This window comes from Emydura macquarii, unplaced genomic scaffold (assembly GCF_026122565.2).
Source record: "Emydura macquarii macquarii isolate MOO-44397 ecotype Brisbane River unplaced genomic scaffold, CSIRO-AGI_Emac_v2 contig_1790, whole genome shotgun sequence".
Lineage (NCBI taxonomy): Eukaryota > Metazoa > Chordata > Testudines > Chelidae > Emydura > Emydura macquarii.
The window spans coordinates 5,596,290-5,613,250 of record NW_027131927.1 but is presented as its reverse complement, the minus strand read 5'-3'; the positions used below and the strand labels follow the sequence as shown (position 1 = coordinate 5,613,250).

The following is a 16,961-nucleotide window of genomic DNA, read 5'->3' as shown; positions in this document are numbered from 1 at the left end:
AGAGAGGTAAATAGTGGTGTCCCTCAGGGGTCTGTACTGGGACCAGTGCTGTTCAACATATTCATAAATGATTTGGAAAAAGGAGTAAACAGTGAGGTGACAAAATTTGCAGAGGATACACAAAACTAGTCTAGATATTAAGCCCAAAGCAGATTGCATAGAATTACAAAGGGATCTCACAAAACTGGTTCGATGAAATTCAATGCTGATAAATGCAAAGTACATAATACACATTGGAAAACATCATCCCAACTATACATATAAAATGGCAGGGTATAAACTAGCCGTTACCACTCAAGAAAGAGATCTTGGAGTCCCTGTGGATAGTTCTCTGAAAACATCCACTCAATGTGCAGCAGCAGTCAAAAAAGCTAACAGAAAGTTGGGAATCACTAGGAAAGGGATAGATAATAAGACAGAAAATATCATATTGCCTCTTTATAAATCCATGGTACACCCACATCTTGAATACTGCATCAGATCTGGTCACCCCATCATAAAAAAGATGTATTGGAATTGGAAAAGGTACAGAAAGGAGCAACTAAAATGATTAGTGGTATGGAAAAGCTTCCATATGAGGAGAGATTAATAAGACTGGGACTTTTCAGCTTGGAAAAGAGGCAACTAAAGGGGGACATGATAGAGATCTATAAAATCATGACTGGTGTGGAGAAAGTGAATATGCAAGTGTTATTTACTCCTTCTCATCACACAAAAACTAGAGGTCACCCAATGAAATTAATAGGCAGTAAGTTTAAAATGAACAAAAGGAAGTATATTTCTTCACACAATGCACAATCAACCTGTGGAACTCCTTGCCAGAGGATGTTGTGAAGGCCAAGACTATAACGGGGTTCAAAAAAGAACTAGATAAGTTCCTGGAGGATAGGGCCATCAATGGCTATTAGCCAGGACGGGCAGGGATTGCTGTTTGTCAGAGGCTGGAAATGGCTGATGGGATGAATCACTTGATGATTACCTGGTCTGTTCATTCCCTCTGAAGCACCTGGCATTGGCCCGTCAGAAGACAGGATACTGGGCTAGATGGACCATTGGTCTGACCCACTATGGCCGTTCTTATGTTCAACAATGAGCCTACCGAACAGAGGAGAGTAGAAGCACAAGGCACTCAAAGTACAGCTTCCATGAGGCACTGTGGCAGCATTTCCAGACTGATTTTTTTTCTCTTGCTAAAATTTTTTGTTATTCAAATCTGATGGAAAACATGAAATTTAGACAAAATAATTTACTGTGTTCTTTTTAGGTTTGGCAGAATTCAGATTTTATCATTTCAACACATATTGATGTTTAAGCATTTTTTTCAATGTTTATCAATTTAAATTTTCAACATTATGAGAAACTCTGGGGTGTCAGCCAATTATTTATTGACAGTAGACGTTGAAATTCAAAACATTAAATCTTTATAACTGTTAAAACGCCTTGTCAGACTATATCAAGCAGCCTTAAATCAAACTTTAATAAGTTATGTGGCAGCCTTTGTCTTACTTTGCCTATCTGTACATTTCTATTATTTTCCATGAAAATATTTTTTTCCTCAGTTTGCATGTGAAAATGGGGAAGTCAACGTTTATTGACAAAGAACCAATCCTTCTAAGCTTAGGTTTTTTTAATTAAAAAAAAATTCCATGGAAAAAATATCCATTTTCTAACCAGTTCTAAGTGAAAGCAAGAATCCTATACTGGCCCTGGTGAGGAATGGAATAGATGGGATGCTAACAGCATTTCCCCATCTCCAATGCATTGCTGTACAGATGGGATCCAAGTTCAGGCCCTTAACCCATGAGGAAACCCATTCTATCCCAGAGCATGAAGGAATCATATTGCACTCAAGGTACAGCCAGCCATGGAGAGAGGCAGGTCGGGGTAATGATTAGCACACAGCCCTCTGCATTAGGGCTCTGGGGTTCTATTCCTGGTTCTGGTACAGTGTGACCTTAACCTCTGCTCGGCACCTTGGTTTCTCCATCTGTAAAGCAGAGATGGGGCGCACTGCGACATTAGGAAATGGTGTCGTAATGCTTGGATGGAAGAAAAGTACAATCAGAGGTGGGGAGTTAATCTTTTCCTCTTCTCTTTGGCGGCAAAGCTGGGAAGCAGCTGGCAGAAGGACACAGTCTAAGAGGAAAAATGCCGAGTTGCCTTTGCATTGCTGTGAAGTTAAACCCCTTCAAACTCTCGTCGGTTTGCGCATGCCCTGAGGTTGTGATCACTAGTTGCGCGGCTGGCAGGAATAAAATGCTATGAGTAGGAATAATAAGCTATAAAACAGACTATAACTCCCATTAGGTGTCTCTCTGGAAAAATATTTCATTAGATAAAATAAACCCACCACCTACTGGCACAAAGCAGCTAGAAAGAGTTTAACAACCTCAGTCCAGATGCCTTGCTGAGTAGATTGCTTCTTATTCCACCTTTTCTTCTTCCCTTCCAGAGAGCGAACATGGACCGGAACACAAGCAGGGGAACCAGTTTCTGCCCAAGGAGGCCGGGACTTTGGCCAAAGGCTACTCCCAGAGCACACCAGATGATGGGGCCCATTGTTCCATGGCAGAGGATGACGCCAGCAGCCCAGAAACGAGCTACAAGGATGAGGAGGCGTCAGAGGGAGCTGGGGCAAGCGACGCCGAGGGCAGGCACAGGGGACCCCGGAGCAAACGGATCAAGCTGGAGTTCCAGCTGGAGAGCCCCACTCGGGACGCCTCGCTCGTCAGCACCGAGGAGTCGGACAGCGGCAGCGAAGCCGAACCTGAGCTCCCGCCCCAGCCGGTGGCACTGGAGAGGAGGGTGAATGGGTACAAAACGGCAACAGGGAGGAATGCGGGGCCAGGCAGGCCTTGCACATCAGAGTTCGCCTCCGTCATTCAGACCCAGAGGAACTACGCACCGAAAGCCAGCATGGCACTTAGCATTAAGACAGAGCAGAGCCAGGCGCCCAAGTATGACAGAGGATCCCTGTGGACCTACCCCTCTGCCCGGGATGCCCTCCACGAGGGACCCCCCTTCACTATGAGCAAAGCACTTAGCCTGGAGAAGCCCATTCTGAGGCAAGCCGCTTCCCACTTGTACGTCTCCATCCCAGACTCTGTGCTCACACCTCCGGAGATGGACAGCAGCGGGGGCATGGCCAAGGCTCCCTTCAGCACCTCCCCCAGGGCTGTGCTGCCGGCCCCTGCGGCTGAAACGCTCTCCCCGCCGCTCTCGGGGTCACCATGCGAGGAGAGGACCACCTCTACGCCCTTCACCCCCCTGGTCTATCCTGGCGAGATGGAGGCACTTCAGCGGTTCCACGCGGGGAACGTGGTCCTCCCGCTGGTGCATCAGCTCGGCGGGCACAATGGCATTGCCAGCACCACAGGATCCCAGAGCCTCTACACCACCAGCACTATCCGGTACGCCCCGGCCGATGTGACCCTGGCTATGCCAGGCAGCATGCTGCCTGCCTCCCACGCAATCAACCTCATGGACATGGGCAGCGCCGAGTCCAAGACCTCCATGGAACTCATGTACCACCACATCCAGCGGCTCAACATGGTGGCGCCGTTCGGGAACTCTGCTGGCGCTGCCGGCTTGGCGCAGATTTCAGGTGCTGCGGGGGGCGTTTTCACGGCTGCCGAATCCTTGTTCTCTACGCTGCCCTTCTCCATGGCCAGTGGCGGCATCCACAGCCTGTCAGCCGCGGAGCGCAAAGAGGACTGAGCCAAACGGCTGCCCTGAAGGCATCTCGCTAGGTCCGCAGTCCCGAACCAACTCTGCACTGAGCTCCGTGCTGAAGTCCTTGCTCCTTTGAAACTCATCTCTGGGGCTCATGAGCGCACGAGCGGCCGGGTGTTTCAGCAGGGAAAAATCTTTATTCGGGAATCAATCTTCCAGTTTCATTCCCTTCCCCCAACTAAATCACAGCACAAATCCGTATAGAAAAACGTGTTCCCTGTCAGCATTCTGCTCCCTGCTTCACAGTACCCTCCTGGGCCAGATTCAACTGTTATGCTGGTGCAAATCCAGAGCAGGTCCATGAGTTACTCCAGATTTACACCAGAGAACAGACCCTGCACCTTTAAAAAATCAGCTACCCTTTGTGGAAAAGCCAGAATCACAGCCAACATCAGCTCTCCTCCTGGCCAATTTATACCTTTAAAAAGCAGGAGGAGCGTCCTTCATCTCTTTGCCTTTTCTCACATTAATGCATAGGCTGATGTACAGCAGTTGTGGTTCTGGCCCCTTGTACTTTTACACACTTCAAAATGCTGCATAAACGTTAATCAATCCTTACTGCCAGACACCTCTTATGTAGCTGAATATCGTCCCCATTGTTAAAGCTGGGGCCCAGATTTTGTTCCTGTTCTGTTACACGGGGTAAAATCTGGAGTGATTCCATGGCAACCGAGAGCAGAAGAGGGTCTGGGGAAGCAAAGACAGAGAGAGCAATGCAGATTGGAACAAATGGCAGATTGGAACAAATCGGTGGGGTAAATGCAGCAGAGGGCATGAGTAGCAAAGTGAGTCACTTACTCTGATCGGCAGAGAAGGCAAAATGAGGTGACTTACACCCTCTCCTTAGCCACTGCAACGTGCAAGACAAAGCACCCATCCCGCCTCTTTATCTTACCACCTCCAGGTGGTTGCTTCTCTTATCTCTTTGGCTTGTACGTTTCAGTCGTGTCCCAGCCGTACATACCTGCAGGTCAGACTGATTGGCCACTTAGGCCTGTTTTCTGACCCACCAAGTGGTTTGTCCCAGTGATGTGTAAGGGCTAAATATGCTTAAATACTTTTCCCTGCAGATTATTAATGAAATAAAGGGAGCGTTTTGCTCTTGGGTTGGGCCTTCTCCTACCCCCCTCTATGCCAGCAGCGAACTTCCTTTTTAAATCCTCCCTAGGAGGAGGGGGAATTGGCAGAAAAAGAGGCTTCCCCCAACTCTGCTGGGTGTTTTTCTCCTGTTCAAGGAAGGATGAATGGAAGCTGGATACAAAGAAAAGGGTTTTCAAGCTGCTCTGGCAGCTTGGCCTCTGCTCACTGGTGGAGAGTTCCTGTTCTCCTCATTACCTTCATCTTCACTACAGGGTCTTTTCCCTACAAGGGGCTGAGTTCTCTCCCCAGCTTCCAGTGGCTTCAGCACCTCAGTCATACTGGTCCTGAATCACACGCTAGCTGTGCTCAACTGAAATCCAGCATGCACAGCCCCAAATGGCATTTGCTTTTAAGCTACAGCAAGAGCATGTGCACCCACCTCCCTGTCAATGTTGCTTAAGATACTTGACAAACACTTAAATCATCATTTGAGCAGAGCATGCGAGAACCACCATCATCTGTGGTGAGGGCACCCACCTAGGCGGTAGCAGACCCATAGTCCAGTCCCCCTGACTAGCTATTTATCCAAAGTGGATCAGCTTCAACAGAAATTGAGAGAGCCAGACATCAGAATATCTAGAGCCCTGCAAATCTGCGGATATCCACATTATATCCACCGACCATGTTTGTGGATCGCGGATCGGATGTGGATACAAATTTTGTATCCGTGCAGGGCTCTAAGACTATCTCATTGGTTAGGGCACACCTGAAAGGTGGGAGATCCCTGTTCAAACCCTCTCTTACCATCTAGTAGAGAGGGGAATTGAACCTAGGTCTCCCACAGCCCCGGCGAGTGCTCTGATCTCCGAGCTCAAAGTTATAAAGTGGGCAGCATCACCTTCTTCTCTGGCCAAACGTGAACAGGACTCAAGCAGGTAGGTGTGCTCGGAGCATGCCCAGAGGCAGAAACTTAGGTACCCAGGGAACTTTGAGGCACCAAGTGAGTTTAGGCAACTACACGGCTATGCCAAGCGGGGGGAGTTTGTGGATTGTGATGATGTCTGATTTGGGGATTTACGTGCTTAAATGCCTTTGTAGATCTGGGCTGTAGTTCCTTGAAATCATTGGAGGCTCCGCTGATTTACTGTAGTCCCTTATTCCCTGAAATGTATTTAGAGCTGTTGGAGTGACAGGCCTGTCAACTGAAATTAATCATGAGCAGAGGCGGTACCGCATCGGCAGCATCGGGTCCTGCTTTTCACATTGGCCCCTGCCAAGGCGCCTCACCCCTGCCATGGGGAGACCACGCCCTAGTGAGAAAGGGAAAGTTCCATTCCTGTGGTCTAGTCAATCCATGGCTTTTGCACGGAGATAGCCAAAGGGGGGAGGGGGGGACTGCAGTGGGGCCAACTAGGAACCAAATTATGATCAACTAAATCACCACACACTAGTGAGTGTGGTTCATGGTCATGCTGGGCTGGATTTGAACCAGTGACTAGAGTTTGAAAGGTTGTAATTGGACTACGGAGCCTCTGCTAAACAATCCACTCTCCTTAGCCTACCCTGCCTTATGCAAGCACAGCAATTCAATTGAATGATCCCCCCCGCCAACAAAAATAAGCCCTCAAGTTGGTGCCAGAGCCTTTCTTCCAGCAAGCCAGGAGAACAAAAGGATACAAAAAGACAGTTCCACTGGCTGCACTTAAAAAGGTAAACCGATGCCGTGACTTTTAGCACTTATTAAAAAAGAGATTTGTATAATTCTGTTAAACAAAACCCAGCCCCACCCTCAAACAGTAGCACTTGTATGCCGTGTTCTTTTTCTGTAACTTTTGCTAAAGGATCTCTTTTTTTTTTTTTAATTTTTCAATTCCCATTTGTCGGATGAAGGTAGCTTCCATTGTTTACTGGTTGTTATCATTGCTGCTTCTTTCTGCAGTCCAGGATTTCAATGAAAATTAAAAAAAAAAAAAAAAAAAAAGGAATTAACTGGTTGCCCAACTTTCTAAAGAGCCCTTATAGGTCTAGCAAGAGTCTTGCGCCTGGAAATCTTTCTTCACAGACATCCCAAGGAGTCACACTTTGCCCTAATTACAGGTTACTCTTTCCCCTTTCGGCTTAATTAAAAGAAATCATGCAATGAGTGAAATGCCACGGAACAGGTTAGGTAAGCAGCATGAAGAGCATTGAGCAAGGCACGGGTTACGGGAATGGAGACCCATTGTGAACAACCAAGGATTTTATTGTCAAAGGTGCTGGGCAGCCACAGATGTTGCTAGTTTCCATGGGAGTTGTGTGTGCAGGGTGGCTCTGAAAATCAGGCCAGCTGGTTGCAAACATGCCTGAAAGTGGGGAGTGGGTTTCAGTTTGGTACCAGGGCATTCCTCTATAGCAGAGGCCCAGAAGCTATGTCAGTCAATAGCAGGGTATCTGTGAAGAAGCCCCCAGCATATTTTCAATGATAATTGGAGCTGATGGCTATTTGCTAGCAGATTTAAAAGAAGAGAATGGAAGTGATTTTCATGACAGCAAAATTCACTGTCAGACTTTCCAAAGCTGTGCTTAAGAATGCCAGAAAAGGTTTCAAACTGACAGGAATTGGGCAGATGCATGGTCCTACTTTAATCATTCTCACAGGAAATGCAGCTGGACACGATATAGAAACAGGACATTCAGAGTCATAGCCCTGGACCCAGGGAACAGCAGATTTCACATGTCAACAGCTCTTCTGAGGTAAGGTAGGGGATGAGGCTTTTATTTTTGGGTCTGGGGAAGAGAGCAGTAGAAGCCCCCACTGCTCCTTGCATTTTTTATTCTGTTCTTGCTCCATCTCTTGCTGCTTACACCCTCCATCATTAGCTTTCATGCATGCAGCACATTTAAAGAAGTAATTATGTCAGTTATGTTTCACATTCAATCATATGCTTAGAAGCTTTCATATTCTACTGCAGTTTTCTTTGATAGAGCTGAGTAAGTATTCTCCCTTTCAGAAGAGGAAGCTGAACCACTGAAAGTTGAAATTACTTGGCCACAGACCCCGACAGTGTCAGAGCAAAGAATACCAGGAATACCAAAACAAGCCAGTCCCTTACATTTAGCACACCCCTTACCAGAGCTGAAAACAGAACCGAGGCTGTGTGACTTAATCCCTTGCTCTAATCGTTAGACCATACTGCTTCGTGAATAACCACCATCCGACATCGCTTCATCTTGCTCAAGTACATCAGTATAGGCAAGAGTTTCTTCCATTGAGTTTGAGTGAAGAGGAGAGATTTCATGTGAAAAGTTAGTGTAAACTTCTACAAATGCTATTGTGGCAGCTGCTACATCCATCAGGGAAAGCAGCTGAGGTAGGTTGTTTGTGAAAGATTCATATAGAAATTGCTTCAAAATAATGAGGACTGGCAGCAGCTGCAAATCCCATGGTAGTTGTAGGGCTCATCTAATCTCTTGGGCATTGTACCTCTTGGGTATTTCAGAAGGTGCTAGCCAAATGAGCTGAGCAGCAGATACCATAGGGAAATAGGACAGAGTTTATAAACTGGAGAAAAAAGTTTTCACGACAGCTATTAGTGCAATGTGCCAGACCGACAGTCCGGTATGATTTATTCACAACACACGCAACATGTCTGCATGCTGCTTTGACAAATCCCTGCCTCTCAGAGTTTACAGTATAATTTGAACAGGTGTACAACTAATAAGGAAAAAAGGCAGATGCCTGAGAAAGGGAAGAGAGCTAATCATAATTAGAAAGGCCTGGTAAAAGCAGTCGGTCACATGGAGATGTCAACAAGCCACTGAAACCCTCAGGAAAGATGCTATAGCAATGCAAAGCAAAGTACACCCCAGAGGCTGCAGTGGGGGAAAACAGTCCAGGTGTGTTTTGCATTAGTTACAAAAGCTGGGATTAACATATCCATCTGCTCCACTCCTCACCTTCCGGGAGTATGCAATGCCAAACGCTCTGAAGGTCGTTTACATCAATTACCAATGCATAGAGTGGAGTCATTTCCACTGCACAACCCTTTGGGACGTTGCCTTTGCGAACTCTGCATTGCCCATAGAGGCTTTAAATCAATGGGTTGCCACCTCTGGTTTGAAAAATAGCCAACACGTCTTTATCAACTGGCTTTCACAAGCATCATTTCTTGGAGGCAGACCGAGCGGGGCCAAATTCTGCTCTATCAAACTAGTGTAAAGCTGGAATAATTCCATAAGATCCTCTTAGTATTTACTCCCCACACATGAAGTGCTAGGATATCATCTGCAAGACTTCCTAATTCACACGGAGACTAATATTGTTCTCCATTTTTCCTACAAAGTGACAGGATTTTGTCAGAGAGATGTTAGGAAACTAGAAAAAGCCTCACTAATTATTTGCATATCCTTCACATATTTCAGCTGGGGGTTTACAGCACTTTGTAAAAGCTGCTATCCCTAGTTTTGTGCTGGAAAAATACTTTGCATTGCAATGCCTAGAGATTCTGACCCTAAAGGCAACATAACCAGCCCTCGGAGATCCCCAGAGAAAGGCAGCACCCTCCCAGCAGAAAGGCATCCAATAAGGCAGATCTGGTACAAAGGTTCCTACACCACACCACACCCTGTTGGTGTAGAAGGCAGGGCCAGGATTTCTCTAACTGATCTTTTGTTAGCATATCAGCACTTTGGAGCTGTGGACAGCCAGTGTAACTCAGAAGGCCGGTATAAGTTACGTCTGGGGGCTAGATTGGCATGCAAGCAGCCCGGGAGCAAGGAAATACAAAGCGTGTGCTACATAGTCAGAGATCCAGGCCCTTGATTTTGTCTCCTCTCTTGCAGGATGGATCAAACCTCAGCCTGTCACAACATCATGAAGTTTCACATGAACAACTTGTCAAATGGTCATTGCTCAGACCAGTAAAAATGAACTACTGGAGGAAAAGAAAGTAGTAATGTTTGGGGGGAGGGGAACAGATGCAGCCATAACCTGACAAGATTTCTAATTGGTTGCATCACATTTCCTTCCCCTCCCTCCCCTGCCTTTTTGTTTTGTTTTTAAATTGATAGGTGGCCTTACTTCCAGCTATCCATAGGGTCATTTCCATCCACGTTCCCATCACTGTGTGGAGAGCTGCAAAGACAGCCTTCTCCAGAGCACTACCAAACTTTTGAACACCATGAGTCACAATGTCAACTTGCCAGGAGCCAAAAGGGCAGCATCTATATTGTATTAAGTTAACAGCTTTATAGATCACAAATAAATACTTTGCCTATCCTTAGCTCCTGCCAATGAAGGTTCTCAAATATGCCCTACAAACCTCACACCCAAGAAGTAGGCAGTTATATTCCATTTTAGCAATGGGTAAAGGCAAAGAGCAATAAGTGACCTGAGCAAAGCAGCAGCCAGGGCGGGACTGCAACCTTACTCTCCTAACTCCCAGTCCTATGCTTGAATTGTCAAACTATGCTTCCCTGACAGATGCTTGTTGAGTTCACCAGCAATTAAAAGAAAAGCGACAACTGTTCATCTCCGAAGGCAACTGCAGAGAAAGGGTAGCACACACGAGGCCTGATCATGTAGATTTATGGAAACAAACCTCTCATGGAAATCAATGGAAGTTTAACCTGCATAACAGAATGGGGCCCTTTCTACAAATGGATGTGAGAAGGTTGAGAAAGCAGCGTAATCCCAGAGCGTACGTTTCATTCAGACACAGGAAGAGAGCAGTTTTGTTCTGGTGTTTTTAATACAAACATTAACTGATCTGGATGTAAAATGGGCTCAAGAAGCACAGTGAGTAACCTCAATGTGATATGACAATTTTACAACTTAAACTGGGGCAGCAAGAACAAGCTCCGTTGGATACTGTCGCAATTCAACATTTCCAGGTGAATTTAGCTTAAAGTTTCCAGCTTCTGCATACCTGGCAGAAAAGATGTGGAATGCCTGTGGGAGATGGGGGCACAAGATCTCAATGCTCAACTGGCTCTTTAAAAGCATCAGAGATCCATTCCGACAGCAATGCAAGCTCCCAACCGGGAAGCGGTCCCACCAATCCATTTGCTAACACAGCAGAGTCTCCTGCAGCCATATTTCCTGTCAATGATCCAATTTTTCTACTGCTAATTCCCACTGCCAATCTGTAAAACGTTAAATAAATATAAAGCAGTCAACACAGTGTCTTATTTACAATAAAGCTGCCCTTTCTTCTTGCCCTTTGACACTGGGTAGGACAGCCCATGGCGCTGTATCTATTGCATTAAAACTCAGTCCATTGAGCGTGCTGGAGAACATTCTAAATGACCATCATGAAAGCAGCAAAATTCCCAAGGACCTTGGCTTTTACTCGTCTGACTTTCCATCATCCTTTTTTGTGTCCTGGCATTCATCACTACTGTCCTCCTGTATGATCTCAACCTCAAGGCGACCGATGTAAAGGGAGATGGCACACAGCCAGAACAGTGCCACGGTTGTGACCACTGTGCCGTTCAGCAGGGCTGTGGAGAAAGCAAGCATCATGGTGCGGCGGAGAAGGAACAGGCTGACAAGGTAGGAGGCACTGCCATAGGAGACGCAAATGCCGCCGAGGATGAAGAAACCTAGAATAGAAACAGAAAATGAAATCCATCCATGCAGCTGGAGCAGGGATGGTGTACTAAACTATGACAAATATCTGAGCACCTCACAATCTTTAATGTATTTATTCTCATAACACCCCTGTGAAGAAAGGAAGTGCTAAGATCCCCCTTTGTAGGAGGGGATAAGAAGCACAGTGAGGCTAAGTGACTTGGCCAAGGTCACACAGGAAGTCTGTGGCAGAACAGGCAATTGAACTCAGGTCTCCCAAATCCTAGTCTAGTGCCCTAACAACTAGACCATTCTCTCTTTATAATGGGATCACAGCCATGTTAGCTATGACACTGCTAGCAGGGTTTCCCTAGCTAGGATAGACATGGATTGACTGTGATATAAAATTGTTCCAGACTCCCTAGGAGGTTGTCTTAATAAATCCGCATCCACCCTAGTCGAGCAAGATATGCTAGAACACTGCAGGCAACAACTGTATTAAACACAATTCTGCCAGTGCGGACAATGCCAGAGAGTCTTTCCTATGATTTCTCCACTTTGAGTTAGGGCTTAAGGAAAACAACTTTGTACATGTTGTTCTTAAGAGTTGTTTCTTGGGAGGTAGGAAGGATGGTTAAAGCACAGGATGGGGCCTCAGGACTCATGGGTTTTCTTCCCAATTCTGCCTCAGCTTTCCTCTGTGTCAGCCCCAGGCTGCAAAGTTTGAGTTGCAAACACTGCAAATCAAAATCCCAAATAGCTTTCATTGCAATCAAACAGATCGTGACAATTTTTAAAAACAGAACAAGAGCCAAAAGTTGGCCTGAACTTCCTGTCTTAAAGGTCAAGAACTCTTCAACTGGATACAGTTCAACTCCTCATAACATGTGAGGCAACTTACAAATACAAATCTTTTCTATTTGGTTTTGAAGAACCAGTGCACCACACTGTGGCAAGCTTTAAAATAACCACACTCAACCCAAAGTCCTTGTGACTATCACATATTTCTCTTGCACTTCCTCTCCCTCCCCTGCCAATTCCCATGTTGTTTGTGTGCAGAAGAAAGCAATAAGATTCCTCCTACTAGCTGATTCATCTATGTCAGTCAACTGTGTGTGACATTGCACTGCTTTCTTTGCAGGGAATTATGAGGCTAAATACTAGCATGTGGCATCAGTGAATAAATCAAGCAAGATGAGATTAGAGGCTATGCTCAAATACTTTGCAGCTGTACAGCACCTTTCAAAGGATTGCAAGTGCTTTATGAAAACACACATTAGGCCTCTCAATCCTCAGGGGAGGAGACTCTATTATCTCAATTTTGAAGATGGGGAAGCAGGCACAGAGAAAGGAAATGGCCTGTCCAAGTTCTCATTCAGCAAGTCTACGGCAGAACCAGGAATAGATCTCAAGAGGCCTAACAGGGATAACACCTGCCATCAAGAGAGGGCAGTTCTGAGCTTTTACCATGCGTTGGAATCTTCAAACAACCGTGCTAGGTAAGATCACAGTGTCATTGACAAAGGGCTTTAAATCAAAAAGTCACCACTAGTTTTTGTTGTGATCCTAGTGTGTATGTTTTACAGACTGACAGCAGCCCCACTCTTCCAGCACACATGGCTATCAACACTGGCTCTTGTCTCAGTCACATTCCTCTGACAAATTTTTGGCAGAAGTCCCATAAGACTGAGGACATGAGATTACCTTAATTTCTCCAAATGGGAGGCCTTGTATGCAACATAACTGCCTCACAAGAGAAACACCATTTCTGTAAATGGATCGATTGATGACCTTTGATGGAAAGATCATATCTGGTATTTCTTCCTCCAATGAGTGTACCAGACTTCAAGATTCTAGCTCAATAGGAACAAGGAAGTTACTCTCTCACAGTCACCCAATTACAAACATCTGTATTATACATTTACTTTCTACCCCCTCATATTTTACTTCACCCTCTAAATCTCATCTCAGGGCAGCTATATCTCCTTTTCTAAGGTCTCACAGGGTCCAGCATGTTTATACACATTACAATTCATGTCTTTCCAGGGCATAAAGGTCAGTTTGCTACCATTTTAACATATCTGCTAGTGGCTTCCTCATTTCACAACAGGTTTCCTGGAACACAGAGTAAACACACACAAAAATTTCATAACCCAAGAGTTCAAACTCCATAACTTCCAATAGCTGCAGAATGTATGGACTATCCATGCCTACAGCATCTTTTCAATGGCTCTCTCAAAGTGTATTATTACCATTTTACAGACTGAGAAACTAAGTGATATAGGGGTTAAGTGAATTGTTCAAGGTCACTACTCAGGGATTAATGTGCTGAGCCGGGCATTGGATCCATGCATGACTCTTAGACTTGTATGTGTTCTATAATCACTACTCAGAGGCCTTTTACAGACCATTTCATTACTACAGCACTGGAGCCGTCGGGGTTTAGCATGTAAATACGCACTAAGGCAATTTAAAGATGCATATTAACTTCTTCATATAAGCTATTATAGTCTATTGGCGAAAGAGCTATATAAGCCAATTTTTTTGTAGGAGCTTTATAAAAAATGATTAATAGATTCTAGGGCCAGAAGGGAGCACTGTGGTCATCTAGTCTAACCACCTGCATAGCACAGGTCATAAACCATCCCTGATCTTTCAGGTATAGAGAGCAGGAGCAGCTGCTGTAGCCGTGTGGTTCAAAGTGTTTTACTATATATCTACCAATTCTGTAAACACTTGATCGGATTGCTTCACCCACAAGTGAGATGTGGCCACCCCTGGGCTTAGCAGTTGTTTGACAGGGCATAAATGAACTGACCTTAGTTACAAAAATCTACATTTCAGTGGTGGGTTAACTAACCCGGTGACAATAATACTTTTCATTGGTGCAGCATCCAGTTCAAATCTCCCCCTTGCCCATCTCTAGTGTGGGTTACTTACCATAAGCTGCCTCTCGTCCTATGTCACTCTGAACATAAGAAATTACTCCGACGCCAGTTGCCAGCAAGCCATTGCGAAACCAGGAGAGGAAACCTGGGTAGAGAACAGGAGAAAGCTACAGTTTCCTCTTCTTCAGCCATTTGTTATTTTTATACTGCTACCTGTTGTGGTAGAGAGGATAGGAGGAACCATTATATCTGGGAAGCAAAATCTTTAAAAGATTAACAGTCATAGCCTTGGGTTTTTGACTATAGTATGTTCACCCCTTTCAAATGTATAGCATGGGAACACAAGCAACTGCAGGACTGCACAGCATTCAACCTCCACATGGTCCTGTAGTGTCTCAAACCTCCGTCACATTGTAGGAACTCCAGAGAGAACAATCTATCAGACCTAGGTGAGAAGGGCAACCAGGATTATTGCTCATCTTTAACACAGGTTAAAACCTCCCTTGGGTCTCTAGTTCTGGCTTCATCCCATTTCCCTTTTCAGTCTATCACCCTATCAAGTTAACAGGTAGCTGCATCATCTTGGGTTCTGAAGTTTAAGTAGAGCTTAGTATGTATAGCACTCACGTGGGAAGTTTCCAAGCCCACGTGCTGCAGGACACAGCAATGATTCAGTGGGGGTGGCTCTTCCCTTTGAGTCAGTACTGATCAAAATGCCTCAGCATGGCATAAGGAGAAACTGTACAGCAGGACAATGGTGACGGAATGACGGGTGCCCTCATCTTTGTCTCATTATTGACTTAGATGGCCCAACATGGTGCTAGAAGAGGTGCTATTTTTTAGATAAAACATAGAACCAGTGTCCTGGCTACCTGTACCAATTAAAATTCCTAAGGCACATTTCACAAGTGTCAGGAGGAGCAGCCCCGCTGGGATAATTACATTATGCTCCTTTAGCTCCCCTGCAGTGGATAAGGGATTCTCTCACACTTCCTGTTCCAAGTTGCTGTGTAGCATCACTTTAAACAGCAGTCACCTAATACCCCAAAGTGGCTGCATTTTAGTGAGGAGGTGAAGTGACACCCGTATGTAGATGACTTTGGGATGAGAGCAGGCATTAAAACAGTAAAATCTATGGATGTTAATATATTTAGTGTTAGTCAGTGACACTGTGTCATCTCTTTAACCAAAATAAGACACCGTGTCAAGATGCCATCACACTATCTCAACCCTCGTTGCACTTCCACATCAAGATATAGCTGCACCACTTCATCCCACATGCTTTGTCGACATACCGGCTTAGGCCCTCCCAGCGCTTATGACAACTCCATCACTGCACTGGCCCCTACACCATCTTCCCACACGAATCCTTATATGCCTCTCCCACCGTGCTGACGCCAGGAGCCCTCTACTTCATCCCTCTCAACAGAGCACCTCCACACTGTCCCATCCCCATCACCCCACACATTGCGTTGCTCCATACATTGTCCCCAATGCCACCATCCTACACCACACCAAGACTTTAAGCTGCACTGTCCCCTGCATCACCCACCCCATCCACACAGCCCACTTCATCTCAAGTGGCAGCAGCCCAGCCCCCCACAATGCCTCAGGCCACATCATACCCCCAAAAGGACCAGCTACCACCCCATGCCATCCCCTCCTGAGCCCCACCCTCACAGTACACTGACCTGCCTGTGCCCCCACTGCCACATGCTGTGCCCCCCACAAAGCCCCTTATGCACAATCTCCATTATCCACATTGCATCCTTCCCCAGCCCCACTCCCCAACAGCCCCACACAACCCCGCTTCTGCAAGCAAAGCCCACCTCCCCTATGGCACCCCAATCAGGGGCCCCACCACCCAATCACAGTCACTCCTTCCCTCCAGCCCCCCACCCACCACAGCCCCCCACCACGGACTCCATATCCTCTTCCTCCCCATAGCCCCCCCCACCATAGACCCCACAGCCTCCTCCCCGTACCCCCCCTCGCGCACCCTGACACCCTCCTGCCCAAAACCTCCCCCGGCCGCCCACCCATTGGCCCGGGCCCCTTCCCGCTCACTGCCTCCACTCGTCGCCCCCCCTCAGCCGCACCCGGGCCGGGCCTCCCCGCACTGACCCGTCTCATGCGCCTTCCTGAGCAGCCAGGCGTCCGCCTTGTCCAGCTCCGAGACCGGGGGGGCCGGCGGCGGGGAGGGGGCTGCCCGGCCCGAGCTGCACCGGGGCCCTCGCGGGGGCCTCCACCCGGCCGCTCTCCGCAGGAAACCCCCGGCCGCCCGCACCCACCAGCCCATGGCAGAGACGTCTACGGCCCGGGTCCGGCCCAGCCAGACAGCTGCCGACTAGACCGGACGGGGGCGACGTCCCACCGGCGATAGGCTGTCTGGGCTGTCACTCACAGAAGCACCGCCCTCAACGGGGCGGATAGGTCAGTGAGCCCATCACTCTTAATAACTCCGCCTCTTTCCGGCCGGAGCCCAACCGCATAGGCTGTTCAACCCGTCAGTCGTGGGACTCGCAGCCGCGAGGGAGGATCAGGCCGGTGAGGCGCTCGTGGTGGAGAATTGCATGCTGGGATTCGTAGTCTCCCTTGTCCCCACCTGGCGGCGGGTGGGGGCATTGCATGCCGGGAACGGTGGCTGGCGGGGGGGCTGATAGTTGGAGCGTCCCCGTGCGGAAGGGGCCTGTCAAGAGGAACATTTGGGC

At 47.1% G+C, this 16,961-nt stretch overlaps 2 protein-coding genes across 2 annotated transcripts in view; one reads left to right on the top strand and one right to left on the bottom strand.

Annotated features, from left to right (window-relative positions):
- The window catches only part of NPAS1 (neuronal PAS domain protein 1), a 103,177-nt gene extending 99,456 nt beyond the window's left edge, over positions 1-3,721 (top strand). Inside the window, exon 12 of the mRNA XM_067557329.1 lies at positions 2,453-3,721. Coding sequence (XP_067413430.1) covers positions 2,453-3,717 — 1,265 coding nt within the window. The 3' untranslated portion in view covers positions 3,718-3,721. The remainder of the gene's footprint in view (positions 1-2,452) is intronic.
- Positions 3,722-8,217: 4,496 nt separating this feature from the next.
- On the bottom strand, positions 8,218-16,580 carry TMEM160 (transmembrane protein 160). The gene is made up of 3 exons (XM_067556781.1): positions 16,375-16,580; positions 14,303-14,395; positions 8,218-11,394 (listed from the first exon to the last, which is right to left on the bottom strand). The coding sequence occupies exons 1-3, from the start codon at positions 16,547-16,549 to the stop codon at positions 11,138-11,140; spliced, it is 525 nt and encodes a 174-aa protein (XP_067412882.1). The 5' UTR covers positions 16,550-16,580; the 3' UTR covers positions 8,218-11,137.
- Positions 16,581-16,961: the final 381 nt, after the last annotated feature.